Genomic DNA, 23,318 nt, shown 5'->3' on the forward strand with positions numbered 1-23,318 from the left:
GATATAGACCAAAATCCCACATCATGCAATGAGGTAAACTCCAAATGGATACATGACTTAGAAATAAAGAGGACATCATTAAGAAATTAAAAGAGCAAGGAAGGAATTCTCTGTCACATCTATGGATAGAGGGAAAGTTCATGGTCAAGTAAGTGGATAGAGAAGATCATAAAAGATAAAACAAATAATTTTGGTTACATAATTTTTTAAAGATTTTGTACAATTAAAATTAATGCAGTTTGAAAATCAGAAAAGAAACAGGTTACTGGGGAAAAAAATCTTTGCAGCAAGTTTCTTTGATAAAGATCTCATATCCAAGATATATAAAGAACTGATTCAAATTTATAAAAATAAGAGATAAATGGTCAAAGGATATGAACAGGCATTTTTCAAAGGAAGAAATCTAAGCTATCAACTACCAAACTAGAATTATTGTGACATAAAAAAAGAAATGGAAATCTTCAGAGACAACTGGGAAGATCTCTATGGGCTGATGCCCAGTAAATTGTGCAGAACCAGGAGAACAATTCATAGGACAATAGTATTATAAATAAAAATACTTATGGGACACGTTAGAACTCTGATCAATGCAATGATCAACTATGAATCCATAGGATGAAGACACTACTCATCTCCTCCCAGAGAAGCGATGGACTTAAAATGCAAAATGAGACATATCTATTTTTGATATTGCCAAGGTGCAAATTTGTTTTGCTGGATTATGCATTATTATGCATATTTTTCTGTAATTATTCATTTAATGAAGGAGTGGAAGAGATAACAAATGCTTGTAAAAAAAATTGTTAGTCAAGATTTCTAATCTCCAAGGATTTACCATTAGGGGTTTGAACATAAATAAGATTATTGCTATGGTTTTTAATTCACAATAGGGGAAGCTTTCAGTTGCACTTATTTCAATATTAAGATTCCTTAAGAGTCATAGAGAGGGAAGCACAGGGGTACCTACTGGCTTGGAGCTTAACCAGAGAGTACTGAGAGATTGACCAGTGTATAATGATCAACCCTTTCAAGAATAGGGTGTGAGCTAGGACATTATTACGCGGATGAGGTATCATGTTAACTTACCACAAGGCCATCTAAAAGAATGAGACCCTACTGGTCATTGAACATGAAAGGCCAAGTCTTGATGGAGGGATCAGGGAGAGACAAACCCAGAACAAAGGGGCTTCTTTCAATCCAGGTGGCATCCAGAGTGAGGAAGCCTGGGCGATGACGGGGTGCTGGGGACTGAATGTGGCTGGGGTCAAAAAAGAAGCCGAGGGCAATGGATAAGACCGAGGAATCATCCAAGACAAAGTTGACTTCACAATTTTACCTGAGGCTAAATATGCACCTCATAAAGGTATTTGCAGCTCCCCAGTCATCCAGGTCCTCAGTGTAGGTGTCATCCTCCACTCTTCATTCCATTCACCCTCCCCAGCCAACCAAATTTGCAAAATCTTGGAATTTCTGTTCTTTATATCTCTTGTATTGATCCACTTTTCTCAACTCATACATCCACAAGCCTAGCTCAGGCTCTCATCACCTTTGCCTGGACTATTGCTACAGTCTTCTAATGGATCTCTGTGCTTCAATTCACTTCCTGCTCCAATCTGCCAGAATTTCCAATCTGCCAGAATTCCAATCTGCCACTTTGTCTCTTCATAACTTCTCTAGTCTTCCTTTACTTCACTCTATACAAGTTCCACACACTCTGCAATCCAGCTGCTCTGGCTTACTTGCGGTTCTTTAAACACCATACTCCCTTCTTTATGCCTTTTGCTTAGGCTGTCCGTCAGGACTGGAATGCTCTGCCCCCTCACCTCCACCTTCCTTTAAGACTCAACTCAAATTCCACCTCCTGTAATAGGCCTGAACCTTCCATTTGCCAATGCCTTCCCCTTTCAGATTACCTTCACCTACTCTGTATTTATCTTGTGTGAACCTAGTTATCTACATGTTGGCTCTCCCATTAAAATGTATACCCCTTGAGAGCAGGGACTTTTTTGTTTGTTTGCCTTTACTGTCTTTATATTCTCAGTGCTTAGCATAGTATCTGGCACACAGTGAAAGCTTAGTAAATATTTGTTGACTGCGTTGTGGGATGACTGATATTGACAGACTTAACCTTTCTCAGCAACATAAGGATCTAAGACATCTCCAAAGGCTTCATGATGGAAAATGCTATCCACATCCAAAGAAATAACTATGTAGTTCGAATGCATTTTGAAGCATACTATTTGCTATTTTTTTCTTCTGTTGTGTTTTGTTTCCTCTTTCTGGTGGTTCCTCCTATTAGTTCTAATTCTTACTTACAACATCACTAATGTGAAAATATGTTTAATGGGAGTGTATATGTATAGCCTACATCAGATTGCATGCAGTCTTGAGGAGGGAGGTGGGGAGGGAGGGGCAGAAAAATTTAAAACTCAAAAGCTTATGGAAGTGATTGTTGATAATTCAAAATAAATTAATTAAAAAATATTTGTTGACTGACAGTTAATGAATTTAAGGTATTTTTCCCCCCAGGAATAAAAAGTCACATAGGTATGAAGAGACACCTATGGGAGAGAGAAGGAAAGAAGAAAGGAAGAAAGGAAGGAAGGGAGGAAGGAAGGAAAGAGGGAGGGAGGGAGGGAGGAAAGAAAGAAGAAGGGAGGGAGATGAAGGAAAGAGAGAGGGGAAGGAAGGAAGGAGAGAGAGAGACAGAGACAGAGAGAGGAAGGGAGGGAAAAAGAAAAGAATGAAGGAAAGGAGAGAGGAAGGAGCATTATGGTACGATGGGAAGAGGATTGGATATTGAGTCATAGACTCTGGGCTCACACCTTATCTCTGCCATTGACTTACTTGTATTGTCTAACAATAAGTAAGTCACTAATCTCTCTGTGCCTCAGTTTCCACATCTGCAAAATGAGATAGATTAGATGGCTTCTAAGGTTCCTTTCAACTCTCAATCCACAATGCTATGAAGAAGAAAAGAAAGAAGGAAACTAGAGGAAGGGAGGCCAGCAGGCAGGTAAGAGCTGTTCAAATTCAATTCAATTTAATATTTATGTATTGAATGCTTACTGTGTGCCCAGCCCAGTGCTAGCACAGTAGAATACAGAGCAGACTTAATCCTCACCCTCAATTAGTGAGAAGACAAGACTAATATGCCAGAGATGGTTAGACAATAACTCAAAACACCGATTAATCAGGCACTAGAATGAGTGTGGTAGGAAGCTGGATGCTATCAGAAGAGTTCACAGAAAGGAGATGCCTGGACAGACATCTGTGACTAAAGAGAGGCACCAGGTTAACCAGCCAGTTAAAAAAGCTTGCTTCTTGGTTGCCGGTGACATTGCCCTGTTTTTGTTTTTATTTTGATCTTCGAGATGGAAATGTTTTGAATTTCACACTTAAAGGGGGTGAAAATGTTAAGAGGATGCAGATGACCTTGCCAAAGCTTTCTGGAAGGCTTCCCATTGTCCAGAGTGATTTTTCTGGGCCTTGCTTAGTGTAAGAGACTAGCTCAGTGTGCTCTGGGACTGCACAGAAAGAAATAGGGGGAGGATTGCACAATTATCCTGCAAATCTTGAATGGTCTACAGTTCAAAACTGTATAACTCTACTTCTGTTTGGTGATTTAGGTAATAAGCGTCTCAAGTCATAATCATAGTGATTAAGTCATAAGGTCATAGAATCGTAAGTCTGGAACTGGAGGGGATCACAGAAACCATCTAGTGAACTGCTTCATTTTTAAAAAGGAATTTCATCTGATTTTAGAGGTAGCTAGGTGAAACAGTAGATAGAGTGCTTAGCCTGGAATCAGAAAATAAAAAAGTTCAAATCTAACCTCAGATACTAGCTGTGTAACCCTGGGCAAGTCATTTAACTTATCTCAGCCTCAGTTTCCTCATTTATAAAATGGAGGTAATCATAGCCTCTATCTCCCAGGATTGTTCTGAGGATAAAATGAGATAATATTTATAAAGCAGTTTATAAACTTTAAAGCATTACAGTATATAAATGCTTGTTATTATTATTGTTGTTGCCGTTAATAAGACCTTGTTGTTGCTGTTGTTTTTCATTCATGTATGATTCTTTGTGATCCCATTTGGGCTTTCTTAGCAAATATACTGGAGTGGTTTGACATTTTCTTCTCCAGCTCATTTTACAGATAAAGAAACTGAGTCAAAGAGGGTTGGGTGACTTGCCCAGGGTCACATAGCTAGTGTCTTGAACTCAGGAAGAGGAGTCTTCCCGATTCCCAGCCTGGCACTATATTCATTGTGACACCTAACCACCCCAATAAGACCTGGGGAGTCTTAAGTGACTTGCCCAAGGTCATAGGATTCAGTGCTAGAAAGGTTCATTAAATGGCAGTGGGGTATAGTGGATAGAGTGTTAGACTTACAGGCAAGAAGGCCCAGGTTCAAATCCACCCTCTAAAACTCATTAGCTAATATGACCATGGACAAGCAATTTAATTTCTCTGCACCTCAGTTTCCTCATATGTAACAAGGAGATAATATAATAATACTTCTCAGAGATGATGTGAGGTTAAAATGATAGATTGTATGCAGGAGTGATGTTTGAGATTGACTCCCGGGGGTCCATCCAAAGTCTTCAGAACCAGGCTGCTTCTAGCCATGTGGTAGCTAAACTATTGAACTGAAGCAAGGTTAACTGTGGTAGTGGTTCAGCAGTTGCCGCAACAGCAACAGTTATGGCTGCCTACTTCCAGTGAGGGAACAGAATGCCACCCAAGAAGAACACGAGAGTAGGGGGCTGAGGTTTGAGGCAGTATGGCCTGTGAGGTCACTACCTGAGTCCTTGTTGCAAAAGTCTATGAGATCACTACTTGTGTCTCGTTTGCAGTATCCTGGTGCTGCTGATAGAGACCAGGTGCTACAACCAGGAGTGTATTAGAGCCAGCTCCTACAGGCTCTAGAGATCTGATTGTTAAATTTTATGTGAGGATTTACACTTTGGAAATCAGCAAATGCTGTAAATCTAGTCTTGTTTATGGTGTTGTTGATTGGGAGTCAGGGAAGGGGATCTATGGCAGGAGGGCTAAATTCAGCAATCCTCTGTTTTTATACAATGTGAAGCGTTAAGAATGGTTTATACAAAACCCAACCATATCTTGCTTAACCCTGGTCTAGACTTCAGAAAGTGGTGGAGAAAATGTCAGTAACGAAGATTAAACTTAGAAGTATATCAATGGGTACATTTTTGCTCCTGTAGAGCTGGTTGTTAAACCTTTGCCAGCACACTGATGGCTAAAGCTGCCTCTGCTTTTAACCACTAGAATGAGAGGCTGTTTGCTGGTTTTCCACTTGGGAGAATAAGTATGAGACTATGCCTTTTCCCCCCTCTTTTCTGCCCAAAGGGCAAAAGCTTTGCCAAAGCTTTTTTTGTTTTTAAAGTTACTTTTCTGATTTCAGTTTACTTTGAATTCCTTTGCTAAATTGGCTAAATATAATCAATCTAGTGGCTGTTGGTTTTTGTGTTATCCTATAGGTTAGATTAGGAGCTGCTTGAAAGCAGGGACCCTCCATAGATTTTCTTTCTATCCCCAGGACTGATATTTGCTGCTCAGCTGTTCAGTCATGTCTGACTCTTCATGACCCCATGGACCATAGCACACCCGGCCCTTCAACCCTCCACTCTCTTTCAAAGCCTGTCTGAGTTCATGTTCATTGTTTCCATGACACTATCTATCCAACTCATCCTCTGCCATCCTCTTCTCCTTTTGCTTTCAATCTTTCCCAACATCAGAGGTTTTTCCAATAAGTCCCATCTTCTCATTATGAGACCAAAGTATTTAAGCTTCAGCTTCAGTATTTGACCTTCCAGTGAATAGCCTGAATTAATTTCTTTAAATGTTGGCTGATTTGATCTCCTTGCTGTCCAAGGGACTCTGAAAAATCTTAGTGGCTACCTAATAAATGCTTGTTACCTTGACTTGTTTTACAGCGAAGGGGAACAATGTTTGGGTATTGGTATACAGAGATACAGAAAGGAGGAGGATATAAACTGGCTGGAGGCTGAGCCAAATTGAAAGAAAGAATCCTATTGTTTTGTTTTATTAGCAATTTTTAAAATAAACTTTCCAAAAGGAAGAAGTAAATTAAATCCAGGGTATTCCTTCCTTTGCCTTGGGCTTAATATGAATCAAAGCACCATTTTTTTCTGTCTAGGACAAGGATGAGTGGATTGTTGAGATACATGGTCTCATGGACCTTTTCTTCCTTGCCCCCAGTCATGTAGAGAGAAAGCTCTCAGTAAGACAGTGACTAGGGAATAGGAATTGCTCAATGGGAGATAAAATAGTGTAAATTGTGCAAGATCCAGACACCAATGACCACATTCCAAAAGTGGGGGCCAGAGGAGGGAGTGAGTTGTGGTTCAGCGGTTAGCAAGTTAGGCCTCAAGTCAGGAAGATCTAAATTCAAATCTGGTCTCAGGCACTTACTAGCTTTGTGACTCGTGGCAAATCACTTAAACTCTGTCTGCCTCAATGTCCTCAACTGTAAAATCAAGATAATAATAGTACCTAGTTCCCAGGTTTGTTGTGAGGATCAGATGAGATAATAATTGTAAAGTGTTTAGCACAATGCCTGGCGCATAGTAAGTGCTATAAAAAATGTTTGTTCCCTTCCCCTTTTGTTTCAAGATTATATCCAGAAAGGCACATCTAGCTACATATGAAAAGCACTTTGCAAACTTTGAGGCAACATAGAAGTGTCAGTGATTGCCCTCTTTTTAGAAAGGAAGGAAACAAGCATTTACTAAGTACCTACTATGCACCAGGTACTGTGCTAAGCACTTTATGAATGCCATCTCGTTTTATTCTAGCAACAACCCTGGGAAGTTCTTATTATCCCAAACTGAAGAAACTGAAGCAAACAGAGGTTTAAGTGACTTGCTTAGGGTCACACAGCTGTTGTCTGTGGCAGGATTTAAATTAATCTGAATTGACTAATTAATTAAATGAAATAACCTGAATAAATTTTGAATTAATTACCGGACACCAGGCCTGATGCTGTATCCACTGCATTTCCTAGCTGCCTCTTTTTTTTTTTTTCAGCAGGTAAGAAAACTAAATTAACCAATAATTATTTTTTAAGTGCAAGCTACATATCCAGCTCCTTGCCAGGTGCGGGATTTAGAAAGACAAAAAAACAAAATAAAACAATCTTTGCACTCAAGTAGCTAACATCCTATTATTTTAAACAATATGCAGATATGTTTACATATATATACATATTTATGTATATATGTATGTATATAAATATATGTGTGTATTGTGTATATATAGGCATTCATATCTTTATATATATACAATACACATACACAACACAAAAACAAGGTAACAGGGATGAGAGGACAGCACTGGCAGCTGAGGGCCCCGGATATTCAGTGACTTGCCTAGGGTCAAAATGGTCTTTAAGTAGCAGAACTGGCATTTGAACCCAAATCTTCTGACTCTAGATCCAGAGCTTATTCCACTATTTTGTTGTTGATGTTTTTGAGTCGTGTCAGTCATGTCTGACTCTTTGTGACCCCATTTGGGGTTCTCTTGGTAAAGATACTGGAGAGGTTTGCCATTTCCTTCTCCAGGTCATTTTATAAATGAGGAGCTGAGGCCACCAGGGTTAAGTGACTTATCCAGGGTCATACAGCTAGTAAGGGTCTGAGGCAGAATTTGAACCAGGTCTTTCTGAATCCAGGCCTGGTGCTCTATCTACTACTTCACCTACCTGCCCCATACTTGATTCTTTTGTGCCATGTTGCTGCATCTTTGCTGGGATTGCCCTATACAAAATTGGTGGAAGTGGCTACCTACAGGTTCATTTTGAAGGTCGTATAAACACTTCCATGTCCTTCAACTATCTCCCTAACTAGTCTGCCAAGATGCTTAAAGTCCCTAATATTGATCTCATTCTGATAGGTTAAAGTACTGTCTTCCTTTTCAATTGTCCTTCTGTGTGTTATTAGAGGGCGTATCCATTACTATATATTGTTACAGATTAGTTTATAAGATAAGCTAGTCAGAAAGCACAACCTTGACAGATGTCTAACTTGAAATAGGAGGAGGAGGGTTAGTCACTGAAGACAAATTTTGCCTTTGACTTACAGTTAAATTGCAGCTCTATCATTTGGTTTTTATGTGATTGGGTTAGTCACTTACAGTCTCTGAGACTCAGTGTTCCTTTCTGTAAAATGATACTAATTTGAACTCACCATCCCACAAGGTTGTCATGAGAAAAGTATTCCAGAATACATACAACACAATGGAAAGGTGAATGAGGGGCAGCTAGGTGGCGCAGCGGATAGAGCACTGGCACTGAAGTTAGAAGGACCTGAGTTCAAATCCGACCTCAGACCAAACACTTGATATTTACTAGCTGTGTGACCATGGGCAAGTCACTTAACCCCAATTGCCTTAAAAAAAAAGTGAATGATCATTTGATAAGGATATTTCTTGACTTAGACACTTAAGAGTTGTGTGATCCTGATCAAGTCACTGTGCCTCAGTTTCCCCACATGCAAAACAAAGCGAGTGTACTAAATGATCTCTGTAGCCCCTTTCAGCTTTAAATCCATGATCTTATGATCTTTCTGAGTATAAGGAAGAAGAGAATGAGAGCTGAGAATGTAAGCTGAATTTTGTTTCTAGTGATAGATGGGAACCAAATGAGTTTCAAGAGAACTCTAAAGTCTTCAATCCTATTAAATTCCCCATAAGACCCTGTAAGTATTTATTTCAGTTTCATACTTTTGGTGAGAAACAGGGTTTGTTTTGATTCCTAATTTAGAATGTTTATCCTGAAAGATTCCAGGGTGCTCAGATTCAAGATAAACTTTCTGTGTTTGGATCCGTGTACTTCACATTTCGAACTCTTTGGAGGCGAGCGTGCCCTGCTTGGGGAGACAGTGAGAACTTTAAAGCCGTAAATTGAAGGCTCTTCCGACCTAAGGAATTTTGGGTTGGAAACAAGCCATCTGGCTTGTCTGCTGGTGGTTCATCCTTCCTTTCCCAGCTCATAGGCACTGGGAGACACCCTAGAGAGCATCTAAGTCCATACCCCTCAGCTTACAGTATAAAAAAACCGAGGCCCAAAGTAAGTCACTTATTAAAGATTAGGAGGAGAACCAGGACTTCGGATCACAGAATCATAGGCTTAGCTCTGGGATGGAATATTAAAAGTCAATGACTCCAACTCTCTGATTCTATAGCTGAGGTAACTGAGGCCAAGAGAGATGATGTGACTTGCCCAAGGTCACCCAGGTAGTAAGGGTCATGGCCAAACTCAGGGCCTCTGACCTGAGATTCAGTGTTGTTTTTCCACTAGACCATGTAGCCTCTCCTTAAGGCAAACTCTTCTGCCTCCAAGTACAGAGGTTTTTTCTCTATAACATGCTGGTAATCTGTGATTCAGCACCATTTTTCCTCAAGACTCATAGTACAGGAAGTTGGACTAGTATAATTAAGAGTGATTCATGGCTGCCCTTATGATTTGACCCCTTTCTCTCTTATATCACAGACTTCCCCTGAGATATTTTTACTGCCTGACCCAGTCTTACTCTTCTGCAAAGCCTAATACAGGCCACTTTGAGGGATTCCTAATAAAATAAATAGGCTAGGTGACACCGTGGATAGAGTGCCAGGCCTGAAGTCAGTAAATTCGAATCTGGAGTTCAAATCCAGCCTTAGACACGTACTAGCTGTGTGATCCTGGTATAACTTAGACATTACAAATGGACCAAAAAATGGCCCAGAACTGAACAGGAGACTGATTTGACTTGCCTTTAGAAATTTATAGAGAAATTTTAATGACCCCACAAACTCCACCCTGAAATAAAAGCACAGATTTTCAGTTCTATAGTGTGATCATAAAACACCACAGTCTCCATAAAATTGGAAACGACTATGGCCAACATGAGGAATAATTTTACAAATAGAGGTAGCTAAGTGGCACAATAGATAGAGTGTTAGACTTAGAATCAGAAAAAACCTGAATTTGAATCCTGCCTTGGACATTTATGGGCTGTAAAACCTTGGGCAAGTCACTTAACCTCTCTCATCCTCAATTTCCTTGTCTGTAAAATGGCAATAACAATAGGACCTTCCTCATAGAGTTGTCATGAAGATCAAATGGGATAACATATGTTAGTAGGGTCAAGTCAAGAAGTATTGATTAAGTACCTACACCATGCTAAATGTTGGGGATACAAAGAGACGCAAAACAGCAGTCACTGTCTCTTCAGAACCTCGTGGTCTGCTGGACGAAACCATATGCAAACCACTATGTTCCCACTAAATATAGACTGGGTCTGAAAAGGCACCTTAAGATTGAAAAGGACTGGGAAGGGCTTCCTGCAGAAGGTGAGACTTGAGCTAATATGTGGAGGAAGCCAGGGAAGTAAGGAGGTAGAGATGAGGAAGGAAAGAAATCTAGACATGGGGGACAACCAACGAAAATGCCTGGCTTCAGGACATTGGTGGAGGGGGGGGTCTTGTGTGAGGAATAGTGAAGCCACTGTTACTGGATCACAGAATCATAGAATACATGGAGGCGGGTATGATGTAATAAAAGATTGGAAAGGTAGGTTATGAAGGATCTTATTTTATTTTTTAATTTATTTTATTTTATTCAGAATTTAAGAAATAAAACAAACATTTCCATACCATAGTAGAAAATAAAATAAAAAGATTATACATGAAACTGCGAATCTATTATGTACAACTTGTTATTCCCTTTAAGTACAAAATAAAGTTATGATGTAACTTTCTTTTTTTCCCCTTTTTTTTTCTTCCATCCCCCTGCCCCATTCTGGATTTTAAAAACCAAACAGAGGATTTTATGTTTGATCCTGGAGGCAATAGAGAGTCACCGGAGTTTATTGAATGGCAGAGAAATGTGGTCAGACCTTCACTTATGGAAGATCAATGTGACAGCTGAGCAGAAGATGGACCGGAGTGAGGAGAGGCTTGAAACAGGAAGACCAGACAGTAGGCTATTGCAAAAGTCCAGAAGCAAGATGAAAGCCTGCACCAGGCTGTGACAATCAGGAGAGAGAAGGGAGCATGTGCAAGAGATAGAGAAGCAGAATCTAGAATCGATAAGACTTGGTAACTGATTTGCTAGAGGAGGTGAGGGAGATTATGGAGTTGAGGATGACACCTAGATTGTGAGCCTGGTTGACTGGGGGATGGTAGTATCCTTAACTGTGGTAGGGAAGTTAGGGAAAGGGAAAGGTTTGAGGGGAAAGGGAATATGTTCAGTTTTGGACATGTTGAGTTTAGAATATCTACAGGATAACCAGTTTGAGATATCCAGTAGCGGTTGGAGATGCGACTAGAGGTCAGAGCCAAAGTTAGAGCTGGATAAATAGATCTGAAAATCATCTGCATATAGATGATGCTTGAATTCATAGGAGTTGATGAAATCGCCAGGCAAAATAGTATAGAGAGAGAATAGAGAAAGGCCCAAGACAGAGCCTTGGGGGACATCTGTGGTTCCCAGACATGGCCTGGATGAAGATCCAGCAAGGGAGACTGAGAAGGAGTGGTCAGACAAGTGGGAGGAGAACCAGGAGAGAGCAATGTCATGAAAATCTAAAGCTAAGAGGATATCAAAGAGAAGAAAGTAATCAACAGTGGCAAAGGCTGCAGAGGGGATGAAAGATGAGGATAGAGAAAAGGCCACTAGATTTATCCATTAAGAGTTCATTGGTAACTGTAAAGAGAGCTGTTTTAGTTGAGTCATGATATCAGGAGACAAATAAATGCTAACTATATATTGTTACTACTACAAATACCTTTAGGAAGAGTAATTTAATGTGGCAAAAACATTCATATAATGTACTTATCAGAATTCTGGGACAGGAAGGTGGAGCCAAAAGAGACACTGTGGGGCTGGGAGGTAAGCAAACAGGGAAACTGGGAAAGAATAAATAGAACACAAACAGACAACAAGGGATGCTGCCAAGACAAACTTATTCCTTCAATTTCACTAGAACCAATTCTCTGGTTCTGGGGAGGCACCAGAAGGTGTGAGCATGTAGTTACCTAGGATAGGGGTAAGGAATCTATGCATTTGATCAGCACTCATTGGCTCCAGTACATTCTCAGCTTTTATCCGTCAGTCAATAAACATTTACTTACCATCTACCACATGCTAGACATCATGCTAAGTTCTGAGAATACAAAGAAAGCAAAAGACAGTCCCTGTCCTCAAGGAACTTACAATCTTATTGGGGGGGGGCACATAAAAAGAAAGGCAGAAAATTAGGGAAGGGGAGAGTAGGGGAAGAAAGTACATGGTATGGGGGCCTGGTAGAGAAGTCTAGAGGTGTCTAATAAGTGAAATGAAGAGATGGCTGGACTGTGTTCCCTCCTTAAATGGAGGTTCTGGGAAGGCTAATGGGATCTTGAGGGGGAGTGGGGATAGTACTAATAAGGTATAAGTTCCAGTACTAACGTGATCTTGCAAGACGAAAAGGTTCCCAGGCATGATGGAGAAGTCATTAGTTTTTTAACCAACGTGAATTGAGTCTTAGAATCAAGAACTAGAGGCTGCCACTGGGGTGCAGGTTTGGGCTGAAAATAGGCTTTGGGGGATCTTTGGTGAGATAGACGTGGGTCAAAGACTAACATTCTGAATCAAATGAGATAATAAAATATTACTTGAAAACTTTAAAGGGCAAAAGTTAGCTATTATCATTATCATTTTTCTACTTGGGAGAAGTCCAACAAGTCCAGATTAATATGTAAGCCTCTAGAATCTTCCTCAACAGGGACAGCTAGGTGGCGCAGTAGGTAGAGCTCTGGCCTTGGAGTCAGGAGTACCTGAGTTCAAATCCAGTCTCAGACACAAAACACTCACTGACTGTGTGACACTGGGCAAGTCACTTAACCCCATTGCCTCATCAAAAAATAAAAATAAAAATAAAAAATTAAAAAATAGAACCTTCCTTACTTCCTTCCAGGAAGGAAGTAAGAAGAACTCAGGTCATCCTGACTCCAAGTCCAGGGCTCTATCTATTGTACCACAAGCTGCCTTTGGTAAGAGATTAAGGGATTTGTCCGTGGGTCACACAAGCACCATACATCATAGATATGACTCAAACCTAGGTTTTCCTGACTCCAAGGCCCTTACTTGACATTTACCTCTCCAGGATAAATGAAGCCCCCAAAATTAGGATGTTGCTAGGTTGTGGAAAGTCTCTAAAGCCAGGCTAAAAACTTTGACCTGTATTCAGTATCAATCAGTAAGCATGTGTCAAGCATGTGCTGGGCAATGTCCTAAGCACTGAGGATGCCCAGACAAAAATGGAAGGCAGTCTCTGCCACTAAGAGTGTATATTCTACTGAATTTAAGTAAATGATAAGAGGCCATGGAGATGAATATGGAAGAGTTAGAAAAGATCCATCCTGGGAATCAGGAAGACCTGGGTTCAAGTAGTGCCTCTGACACATAGTGGCAATGGAGCCATGAACAGATCCTTTAACTTCTTGGTGCTGCTGGCAGCTAAGACAATTAAGTTATAGAATATTCTACTGCTTTGGTAGATGGATTTTCCTGAGCAAGAACTCCTGTTGGCAATAAAATTATAGGTCTAGGCCAACGAACAAATGAACAAACAAACGAATGAATGAATGAATGAATGAGCCACTGAATATTTTTGAGCAGAGCAATGGTATAATCTGCTCTCTGTGAAAGAAAAGTTATTCTGGAAGCTAATACGAATCATAAATAAGTGGATGAAATCCCCCGGATCCCCCCTGCAGGAACAAACAAAGGAGGGAAGAGACTTAGATGACCAGCTTTAGCATTAACTGAGATAGCTGCCAATTTTTAGTTTGGGCCAGAGCTGAGCAGAGAGGCTTGAGGATGGAACTCCAGGGTCTGGAAACTCTGTCTGGGGACTCTGGCTAGATAACATAGATTATTAAGCTTTGGAGCCACCCGGTCTGTGCTGGGTAGATTCATTTTATATGAACTTCTGATTACTTTTATCATTGTATATTATATATGGATTTATTCCTGGAAAAATTTTTAGAACACATTATTAAGGGGATGATTAATGGGCACTTAGGGAAGTCATGATCACTAAAAGCCAGCATGACTTCATCAAGAATAAGTCATGTCAAACTAACCTCAGTTTCTCTTCAGATAGGGTAACTAGACTAGTAGGTCAAGTGAATGCCAGAGATGTAACTTATTTAGAGCTCAGCAAAGCATTTGGCAAAATTTCAACTGCTTTGCTTGTGACTTAATTGAAGAAATGTGGGGTAGCTAGGTCCGCAATAGGTAGAGTGCTGGCCCTGGAGGCAGGAAAATCTGACTCTGAGTCTTTTGACACTTACTGCCTGTGTCATCTTGGGCAAATAACTTAACCTCTCTGCACCTCAATTTCCCCATCTGTAAAATGGAGATGATAATAATAGTAATTATCTTGTGTGAAGATCAAATGAGATAATAATTATAAAGTGCTTATCATAATGCCCAGCACATAGTAAGCACTATATAAATGTTAGCTTTTAGGAAGACCAAAAGAAGAACCGTTAATAATACAGTGTCAGATTACAGAGAGGTCTCCAGTGGAGTAACTCAGGGATCTATCAATGGTCCCATGTTAATTAATATTTTTATCAGTGATTTGGTTAATAGAATAGGCAGTGTACTTGCAAAATTTGTAGAGGAGTCAAGGATAAGATAACTAACACACTAAAAGACAGAATTTGGCTGCAAAAAGTTCTAGGCAGGAAAGAATAATGGAAATCAAGTAAGGCTAAATTGAAAAAGGATGAATGCAAAGTTTTACCCTTGAGGTCCAAAAATCAATTTCATCAATAGAGGATAGGGGAGGTATGACTAGAAAAGAGTTCCTATGAGAGAAAAAGAGATTAGTAAGTTTCAGTATACTGAAACCTTAGTATTGGTATGAGGTAACAGTGTGACATGGCAGCCAGAAGAGCTAATGACATCCAAGGTTTTATTACTAATGACATAATGTCTAAATCAGAGATTTTTAACCTTTTTTTTTTGGTTTGTGTACCCTTTTGGCAGCCTATGGATCCGTATCACAGAATAATATTAATTTCATAAAATAAAGTATATAGGCTTACAAAGGAAACCAAAGGCTAGTGACAATAAAGATACATATGCATATATGTAAATGTGTATATATAATGTGTGTGTGTGCGTGTAAGTATCCCCATCCAAGTTCATGGTCCCCCTGACATCCATGGATCCCAAGTTAAGAACCTTTGGTCTAGATCAAGGGAAGTACTGTGAAACACTCTGCCCTGCTTGGACTGTATCTAGATATTATTCTGTTCCGGATCTCACATTTTAGGAATGATATAGACAAGCTGAAATGTGTCCATAAAGGGATGACTAGAATGGTCAAAGGATGACAGAAAGTTTCATGAGGATTGATTGGAGGAACTAGAGATGTTCAGCCAGAGAAGAAAAGACTTAGAAGAGGAGATATGACAATTACCTTCCACTAGTTGAAAGGCTGGTATGCAGAAGAAGGATTAGATTTGATCTGCTAGTCTCTGGAGGGCAGAACAAGGAGCAGTGGTTGGAGGTTGGAATTAGTCTTGATGTGAGGAAAAGTCTTCCTAACAGAGCTATCCAAAAATACCATTGATTCCCCTTCGTTAAAGGTTTTCAGATATTGGATGAGTATTTATTGGGAATTTTATAGAGGACATTCTTGGTTATGTATGAGATTGGATTAAGTGGTTTCTCAGGTCCCTTCCAACTCTTAGCTGGAATCTGAGACCCCTTTCCCCCTTATGAATTAACTCTTTAAAAGTACTCATGTGCCACATGTGTTGGCAGAGAGGGAGAAGGAAAAAGAAGAAGAGAGTTCTAGAGCCAAACAAGATGGTGTTTGGAAGATGAAAGGAAAACAAATGGTAAGAAGTCACGATACGAGCAGATTATAGGGCTTAACAATTTCTTAGGCATTCATTGAAACTGTTGGTTCTAAGCCTGAATTAGGGACCCATATGTTCATAGATCAAGTGAGAAGCAGGGTTTCCTAATCTATAGTGGTCCAGATCTTGTTTTTAACTATTTTCCCCAGGTATTGAGGATTTCCAGTCCTAGAAAGATTGCATAAGCCTTCTCCTTTCCCTATTCACTGAGTACTTTCCAGATAACACTGTTACTAATCTATTTAAAACACCCACCAAAAAAAGTGAGAATGAACAATATTAGATCTAATTTCCTCTGGGGACACTTTTGTTCCCCCCATAAGAGTTTGCTGACAAAGACTCTCAGAGCTAATAGGGTCTCAAAAGTCACCTAATCCAACCCCCATCAAATGGTCTACAGTATCCTAGAAAACTGGTCACCCAGTCTGTTATTCTAAACCCATATGAATCTCCAGTTAATGGACTATCTGGAGGATGTGTTTGAGAAGGTAAAATATTCCTTCTCTCCTTGCCTACTTCAGGCACCTGGTTCATTTCCAACCATTCAAGTCAGAAAATAAAAAAAAATGATATTCATGTCATTTAGTAGTATGCTGGCTCCAAACTCTCACCTAACTTTCCTCACCTTTGCAAGTGACTCTGAACCTCCTTGGGGCTCAGAGTCATCACTGAGGGAGAAAGGGTGGGTGCATACAGCTAATATTTAACATGAGGAAGGATCATTATGGGATGCAGAGAATCTTATCCATGTGTATGCAGTTTGTTTCCTTAGCTAGACTATAAGATCCTAGAGGGAAAGAACCTTAGGAATCTTGTCCTGTGTATCCCCCACAGCACCTAGCACAAGCTAATGGAAGAGAACAGGTGTTTGGGGATAATCTTTTTTTGTGCCCTTACTCCTAAATCCATAGCAGACAGTACAGGGCCCTGCACATATCAAGTGCTCAGACAATGCCAGTAATGAAAAATGATGAGTCGTCCCTCATGTACAGAGATGATATTGACTGACTTGTTCAGAGGGGACTTGACTTTGAATGCTATGTCTCTAATAGCAGGGACAAGTAGCGTTGAATCTTCCATACTTTATTGTTGGGTTCCAATGAGACCTATCTGCAAAGCAACTGACCAGAGTTAAGAATGTAATGTAGGCATAAAACTAGGGGCAGCCGTAGAGTTCATGTCTTTCTAAGTTGATATGTCTGATCACGTGTCCTATTTTCCAAAGCTATGTTGAAATGATTGGAAGATTTCTAATTAGCTTATGTTATGCTACCTTTTCTCCCTTCCATTAATATGGACAATGACAATTAATCATACACTTAGGTGCTTTTGCAAAGAACAGATAGCTAAGTTCACCTGCAAATATGATCTCTTTTCTTAATTCACTTTACCCATATGGCTATAAGGATACGTAACTTATAGAATCACTGTGGCCTAAGAAAAGAAACAACATTATTCCTTGGTATAGCACAGTCCTGTATGCTTTGTCATAAGGTAATTTACGTAAATTTATCCCTGGCTAGCATATGGCAATACCTCACAACTTTGTTAATGGAAACCTGGTGATCCATAACACTTGTGTGGTAGACATCTGCTCGGGGGTAATACAGTATTAATGTTAATACCAATGATCGATCAGCAGATTTGCAAGAAAGGCATAAAGTGTTTAATTATAATTGCATTGGGAATAGCTATGTAATGGTAGCGACATTTGAATAGGTCACATCCAGCCCTCACCCCTGTTATGTTGTTCTATATTAAATGCCATTCACTTTAAGTGCTAGAAACCTTTCTAAAGTGGTGAGAATATAACACACTGGGCAAATTGAAAAATGTCCCTTCACTTTTAGAAACATGATTGATATCCTTTGCAAAACAAATGTTAGCACCTATCTGTACACGAATTCCTACAACTGTGTGTTCTGACAATCTCAAACACACCTTCCTTACTAGGCAGCTTGAATGACTGACTGGCTTACAAATTTATTAGCTTTAGTGAGTTCATATTCCTATTGGAAATTCATTATTTTCCTGACTTCTCTCCTTTCAAAGTAGCTGGAACCTACCGTATCCAAATGTTTACATAGCCGGGTTTACATATCCCAAGAGTTCTACCCTAAACCCATTTTCACTCATGAGAGAAAGAAACCAATTAACTATGAGCACAAAGGATAGAAAGTAAATTATATTTGCTCCATTGGCAACAGAAAAATATATTTCCAAACACTCCATATATACTTGTTTCCAGTACAGACTACATTGCATTGTCACCATCCTGCTTATATATAGCATAATTAAAAATAATGTTTTTGGCAAGACAGCAATGCAGATATAAATACAGCTATACATACATCGGAGTGCAGACATTAAAAAAAACCTCACAAGACACACATACACATACACCCATCATCATTCTGACAACATGAAAATGTCACGTGGTCATTGAGAAATATTCTCGGGAACTTGGAAGACAGGTGGTGGGGGTTTTTCTGGGTGGTATTCTTGCTATTTTTGGTTCCCTTCTAAATATGTGTCCATAGTTCCTGCTGTTTTTCTAAGAAAGAAATCTCCAGTAGATTGTGGAGAAGCACTAATTCTTGCTAAGGTGAAGGGCTTTCTGAAAATTCATGTCATTTTCTAAGAAAGAAGTCAGCAAGATGTTGGGATTTTTTTGAGGGGGTTGGAAAGGTAGTACAGTAGAAGCATCAGTAACAATTTTGAACACAAAAAAGACAAGATCATGCATTTTCACAATACTTTAAAAATGCCACTGGTGATCTTTGCTCATCTGAAAATATGTAAGAGTATGTCAAGGGTCTATATACAGCATGAATAACTTAATGAAATGTCAGACCTCACATCTCAAAATTCAAGCTATCTCTAAGACTGTCTTTTAGTTGGTTTTGGTTTATCCATGTCAAGTTGCCTACCTTCATTAACTTTGAGTTCCTTTTCCTAAAGCCTGAATTTGCTTTTGAAATTGTGTCTCCAGAAGTTTAGGCTCTCTGTACGTGTTGCTATTTGAGAAACTAGCCTAGAGTTGCCACCTTGCAAATCATGTCTAGTGTAATCCATGATAACCTTCAAATTAAGTTATGGATAGCAAACAATTCTGTAAAGATGTGTTTGATAAAAAAAAATGCTGAGTGATCAAATAGTTTCATGTGTTTGATTGTATTTTTCTAAGTGCTCATCTCCCACAGCAATGAAATAATTTACATTTCAAATGGTGCATACCATCCTAATATTGATATCTATAATTATGCCAGTCTCTGATTATCCACTTCACCAAAATGGGAAGGACATTTATTCAGTACCACTTTGGTGACTGATAACAAGTGGGATCAATGACTTCATATGAATTTACCACTTCAAGCTAGGGGGTAGAAATAACTCCATTCCAGTGTTTTGTCAATGCCTAAAATTCCAAGCCCACTTTTATCTCCTTTTACCTTGTATAGAACAAGTTGGAGAGAAGCCATCACAATAACACAAGAAGATATTCTCTGTGCAGATGGGTTAGTGCATATCTATTAGGTCTTATCACATCATCCACCAACACTGACCAAAGTAAATAATACTAGGATGTAACTTTGATAGGGTAAAATGAAATTACACATTACTGTTTAGAGTTTACATAACTCTCTCATCCAGTTACCTAAACAGCTATCAAGAAATTTTGTTAGGGAATGGAGTTATGAGCAACAGTGCTAAGAATTAGAATAAAGGAATCAAATATTGTCCTAATTGTTTTTTTTTAAAAGGAAAACAGTGTCAGTAGGTCAACCTGTCTAGCACAGTCATGCCTTTGTAACTCTGGTACCTAACAGTGCCTGGCACATTTTTGTTGAATTGAACTGAGTTGAATTGATCCATGATATAGGTTCCTTCACAGGTGAGCATCTTTTAAGGAAGAAAGTCAGTTTCACATTTGCATCATTCATGAGATCAAAAGTCTCTCCTTGCCCCCAACAAATGGATTAATCATTAAGCACAAATCAATGAAATCAAGCTCCTGGTTTTGATGGAACAGCTCAGCTTTTGTATGAAAAGTTGGCTTGATTGTGCCCTTCCAGCAGATATCAGAAGAAAGAGGCACAACAATCATACTGACAGCTGGGGGTTATAAAGAAGTCTCAAAATATACTCCATTGCCTCAGTACCTCACATTGTCCAAAACTGGAGGTTAATTTGTTGAGGCTCCAGTAGATGATATTTATTATGTTGGGTACTGAAGGGTGATCTTAGGGCAGGCAAAGGATCAGGTGATGAAAGGATGTAATCAATGCTAAATTTAATTTCTGAGTCAGATTTTCCAAGAGAGGCATTGCTTAGGTTCTGTTGATTGGAGAGGCCATTTGGAAAGAATGGAGAAGGATCTAGGTGAGGGGCTCTGAATTCGTGTTTCTTAGTTGTGCTTTCATTCAGGTGGGTGCCCTCTGAACATGAATCCATAGTGGGCAGGTCAAAGGTGGAGGGCCCCACAGTCCCACCTGGCTTCTGGTCTTTAGGTTCCTTTTTCATATTTCTCCTTCTACGCCTCCTCCGATAGTTCCCGTTTTCAAAAAGATCCAGCATGGACTCACATCCTGAAGCAAAAGTCCAATAGTTTCCCTTCCCCTTCTCATTCCCTTCCATCCTGGGAACCTGGATTTGTGAGAAAGGCAGTTCAGTGTGGGTATGGTTCGCAGATGCTGGCACTTTGCATCTGTGTTCATTTAAAGTCACGATTGGTATAAACATACAAGTCATTGAAATCATGCCTCCCCCTCCCCGCCCCCTAAATTGTGCAATTCCTAGGTAAAGCAACGACAACAGCAACAACAACAAAAACCAACTCTGGTTAACTTGGTATACATTAATGGAAATAAGACAAGAAGACCCTTAACTTTTCAACAGCTGGGAGGGAGAGAGCTCTTAATTATCTAGAGCACAATCATAGGATTTCTCAAGAGTAACCCCCCTCCTCTTGGGTTTCAGGAAGAATATTTAAGACAGATGTTTCCTAGATAGAAAGTCATCTCAGGGCTGCTGCTGTTGCCGAATAACGGGCCTATGAGAAGAGACTGTGATTAATCTTCTTACCTTTACAAAACAACTGTTAAGGGATAGGTTATGCCTAATGGAGTTTTGCCAGGCTCTTTGGTTTGATCTGTAGTAAGGGAATTTCTTCATTATAAAGTCATAAATGCCAGACAGCGTCACTTTATTGGCAGGGCTTTGCTGGATGGCCATTGCAATCAAGGCAATGTAGCTGGAAAAGAAACTCAGGGTTAAGCCATTGCCTGGGATAAAGCACCAAATAGCCGGAGGCGCGCCTCTCTGCTCTCCAGACGCGCTGCGTTACTACGGGTTTGGTTGGAGGACCAGTCCTGCGAAAAAGTCTCCTCCACTCTTCCCGCTGAGACCCCTCACTTGGAGAAGGAAGGTGTTTCAAGGGAAGCTGCGGGATGCATCTTCCACTGAGTGAGTGACCCAGCCGCTATTCAGAGTTCCCTAGTCTCCACCAAGTGCAAACGTTTGCCTTCAGGGAACCTGGCGCTTCCAGCCTGTTCTCCTGCCCCCATCCCTTGGCGACCCCCTACCGCCTACTGCCAATGCCCGGGGAGCACCGGTTCTTTTCTCCAGCTCCTGGCCAGCCAAGCTCTCCCCGCCCGCCCCAGGATCCCACTAGCATCTCCCTCCAGCCAGGCCAGGGCCGTACTTGGGGGGAGTCCGTGTCCTCTCTGCCTCCCCCGCCCTCCATCACTACTACCACCTTGCCGCAGAGCGGAAGACTTCGACGAAACTTCTCGGCTACCTGTAAGCTGGGCGGCTGAGTTTCTTCTCCTCGTCGGAGCTGCAGGCGGGGTAATCATCACCGTCGTAGTTGAAACAGTTGTAAGGATACTGCGTGTTATCAAACATCTTTCTAGCAGCCGGGCTCAGCTCAGCTCAGGCAGGGTGCAAGAGCTAGTGTGGGGTTCTCCCTTAGCGCTTCGTCCCTCTCCTCCCACTCCCTCCTCCTCCTCCTCCTCCTCCTCCTTCTCCTCCGCCCTCACCCTCTCCCTCTCCCACTCACATACTCTGCCAGACCAGGGGTGGAGGTTGTTTTTGTAATTCTTGAATCCCAGAGTCTGTAGGGATATTTCTTTTTTTTCTCTTCCTCCCTATCCACCCCCCCAACACACACACACACACACACACTTTGCACAAACACACACTTTGTGTGAATGTATGTGTCTGTGTGTGCATCCAATCTGGTTACGGGGGAGGTAGCTAATAACCGATTAAATTGGTTACTTCTCTCATGAACCTTTGAACCCCCTGGCTTGTACAGTCAGTAGCCATACTCAGGAGTCCTGGGTGGTCTGATGTAGAGGTGGAGAGGGGCCAGGTTTTCTTCCTTTTTTTTTCTTTTTCAGATCATCTCCATACACAGTATGACAAAAGGAAATAACACGGACGTTAATATATCGTGCTTTAAGCTTGACTTTTGCAAATTCAAGTTTTAGGATCCACTCCCCCCCAAACGCACATCCTATCCCTTCTCTACCCCCCCCCATCCTCTCCCTTCCCCCTACTTGGCTAAGGAAGCACTCACACACACACCATTTACCGTCGGCAGACATTCCATCCAATAATGCCCATCTCCCGAGATATAATCTGTAATACAGCATAATAGACATAAATTGTGTTTCCGTGACTAAAGGAAAAGCTATATGTTCAAAGAAGACAGAACAGAGAATCCGGGAGCCTACTGTCAAGCAGGAAAGCTAAGGGAAAATAGCTCCCGGCTGGAGAACTGCTTGTGTGGGCTTTGATCTGGGGGATGAATTAGAGTAATAGCCCTGTGTGTTGGCATCCAATACTGTAACAATTTAATAGTTTTTCTATGCTTCGGAGTGTTTTCCAACAAGTGATGTAAACCAAAGTCATAATAAAGGTTCGGGGACTTGAAAAAGGTGTGTGCCACAAGATAATCAAATTATGCCAGGCCTGCTATTTCCCAGGGAAGTTGCAGGTTTTTGTTTTGTTTTTCTGGGCGGAGGGGGGGAGACAGGGAACTAATATGGAAACAGGAAAAAAAAAACATTCCTGTAAAGTTTCTCAGAAGAAATTTAAAATGAGAATAACATGAATGCTAGTGAAATGAAATTATTTCATGGATATATAATAAGATTAGAGCTGAAAGGCACTTGAAAGATCCCATGCATCTAACTCTCACATTGATGAATGAAGAAACTGGGGGCCCAAAGAGATAGAATGATTTGAGCAAGGTCAGATATGGGAACAAAATTTAGGTCTACTATCTCTCAGGTCAGCATCTAGAAAATAATACCTGTCTTTTTTACTGATCAACTAGAGGTGTGTTAATGAGGGCAATGGA

General features: G+C 40.4%; 1 protein-coding gene across 1 annotated transcript; it reads right to left on the minus strand.

The window, feature by feature from the left end:
* Window positions 1-19,666: 19,666 nt before the first annotated feature.
* On the minus strand, window positions 19,667-21,856 carry LOC114051927 (forkhead box protein D5-like). The gene is made up of 3 exons (XM_027874338.1): window positions 21,750-21,856; window positions 21,035-21,203; window positions 19,667-20,596 (listed from the first exon to the last, which is right to left on the minus strand). Exons 1-3 carry the CDS (start codon window positions 21,854-21,856, stop codon window positions 20,114-20,116), a joined length of 759 nt encoding a protein of 252 aa, XP_027730139.1. The 3' UTR covers window positions 19,667-20,113.
* Window positions 21,857-23,318: the final 1,462 nt, after the last annotated feature.

This window comes from Vombatus ursinus, unplaced genomic scaffold, assembly GCF_900497805.2.
Source record: "Vombatus ursinus unplaced genomic scaffold, bare-nosed wombat genome assembly UNPS02014807.1, whole genome shotgun sequence".
In the NCBI taxonomy this organism is placed as follows: domain Eukaryota; kingdom Metazoa; phylum Chordata; class Mammalia; order Diprotodontia; family Vombatidae; genus Vombatus; species Vombatus ursinus.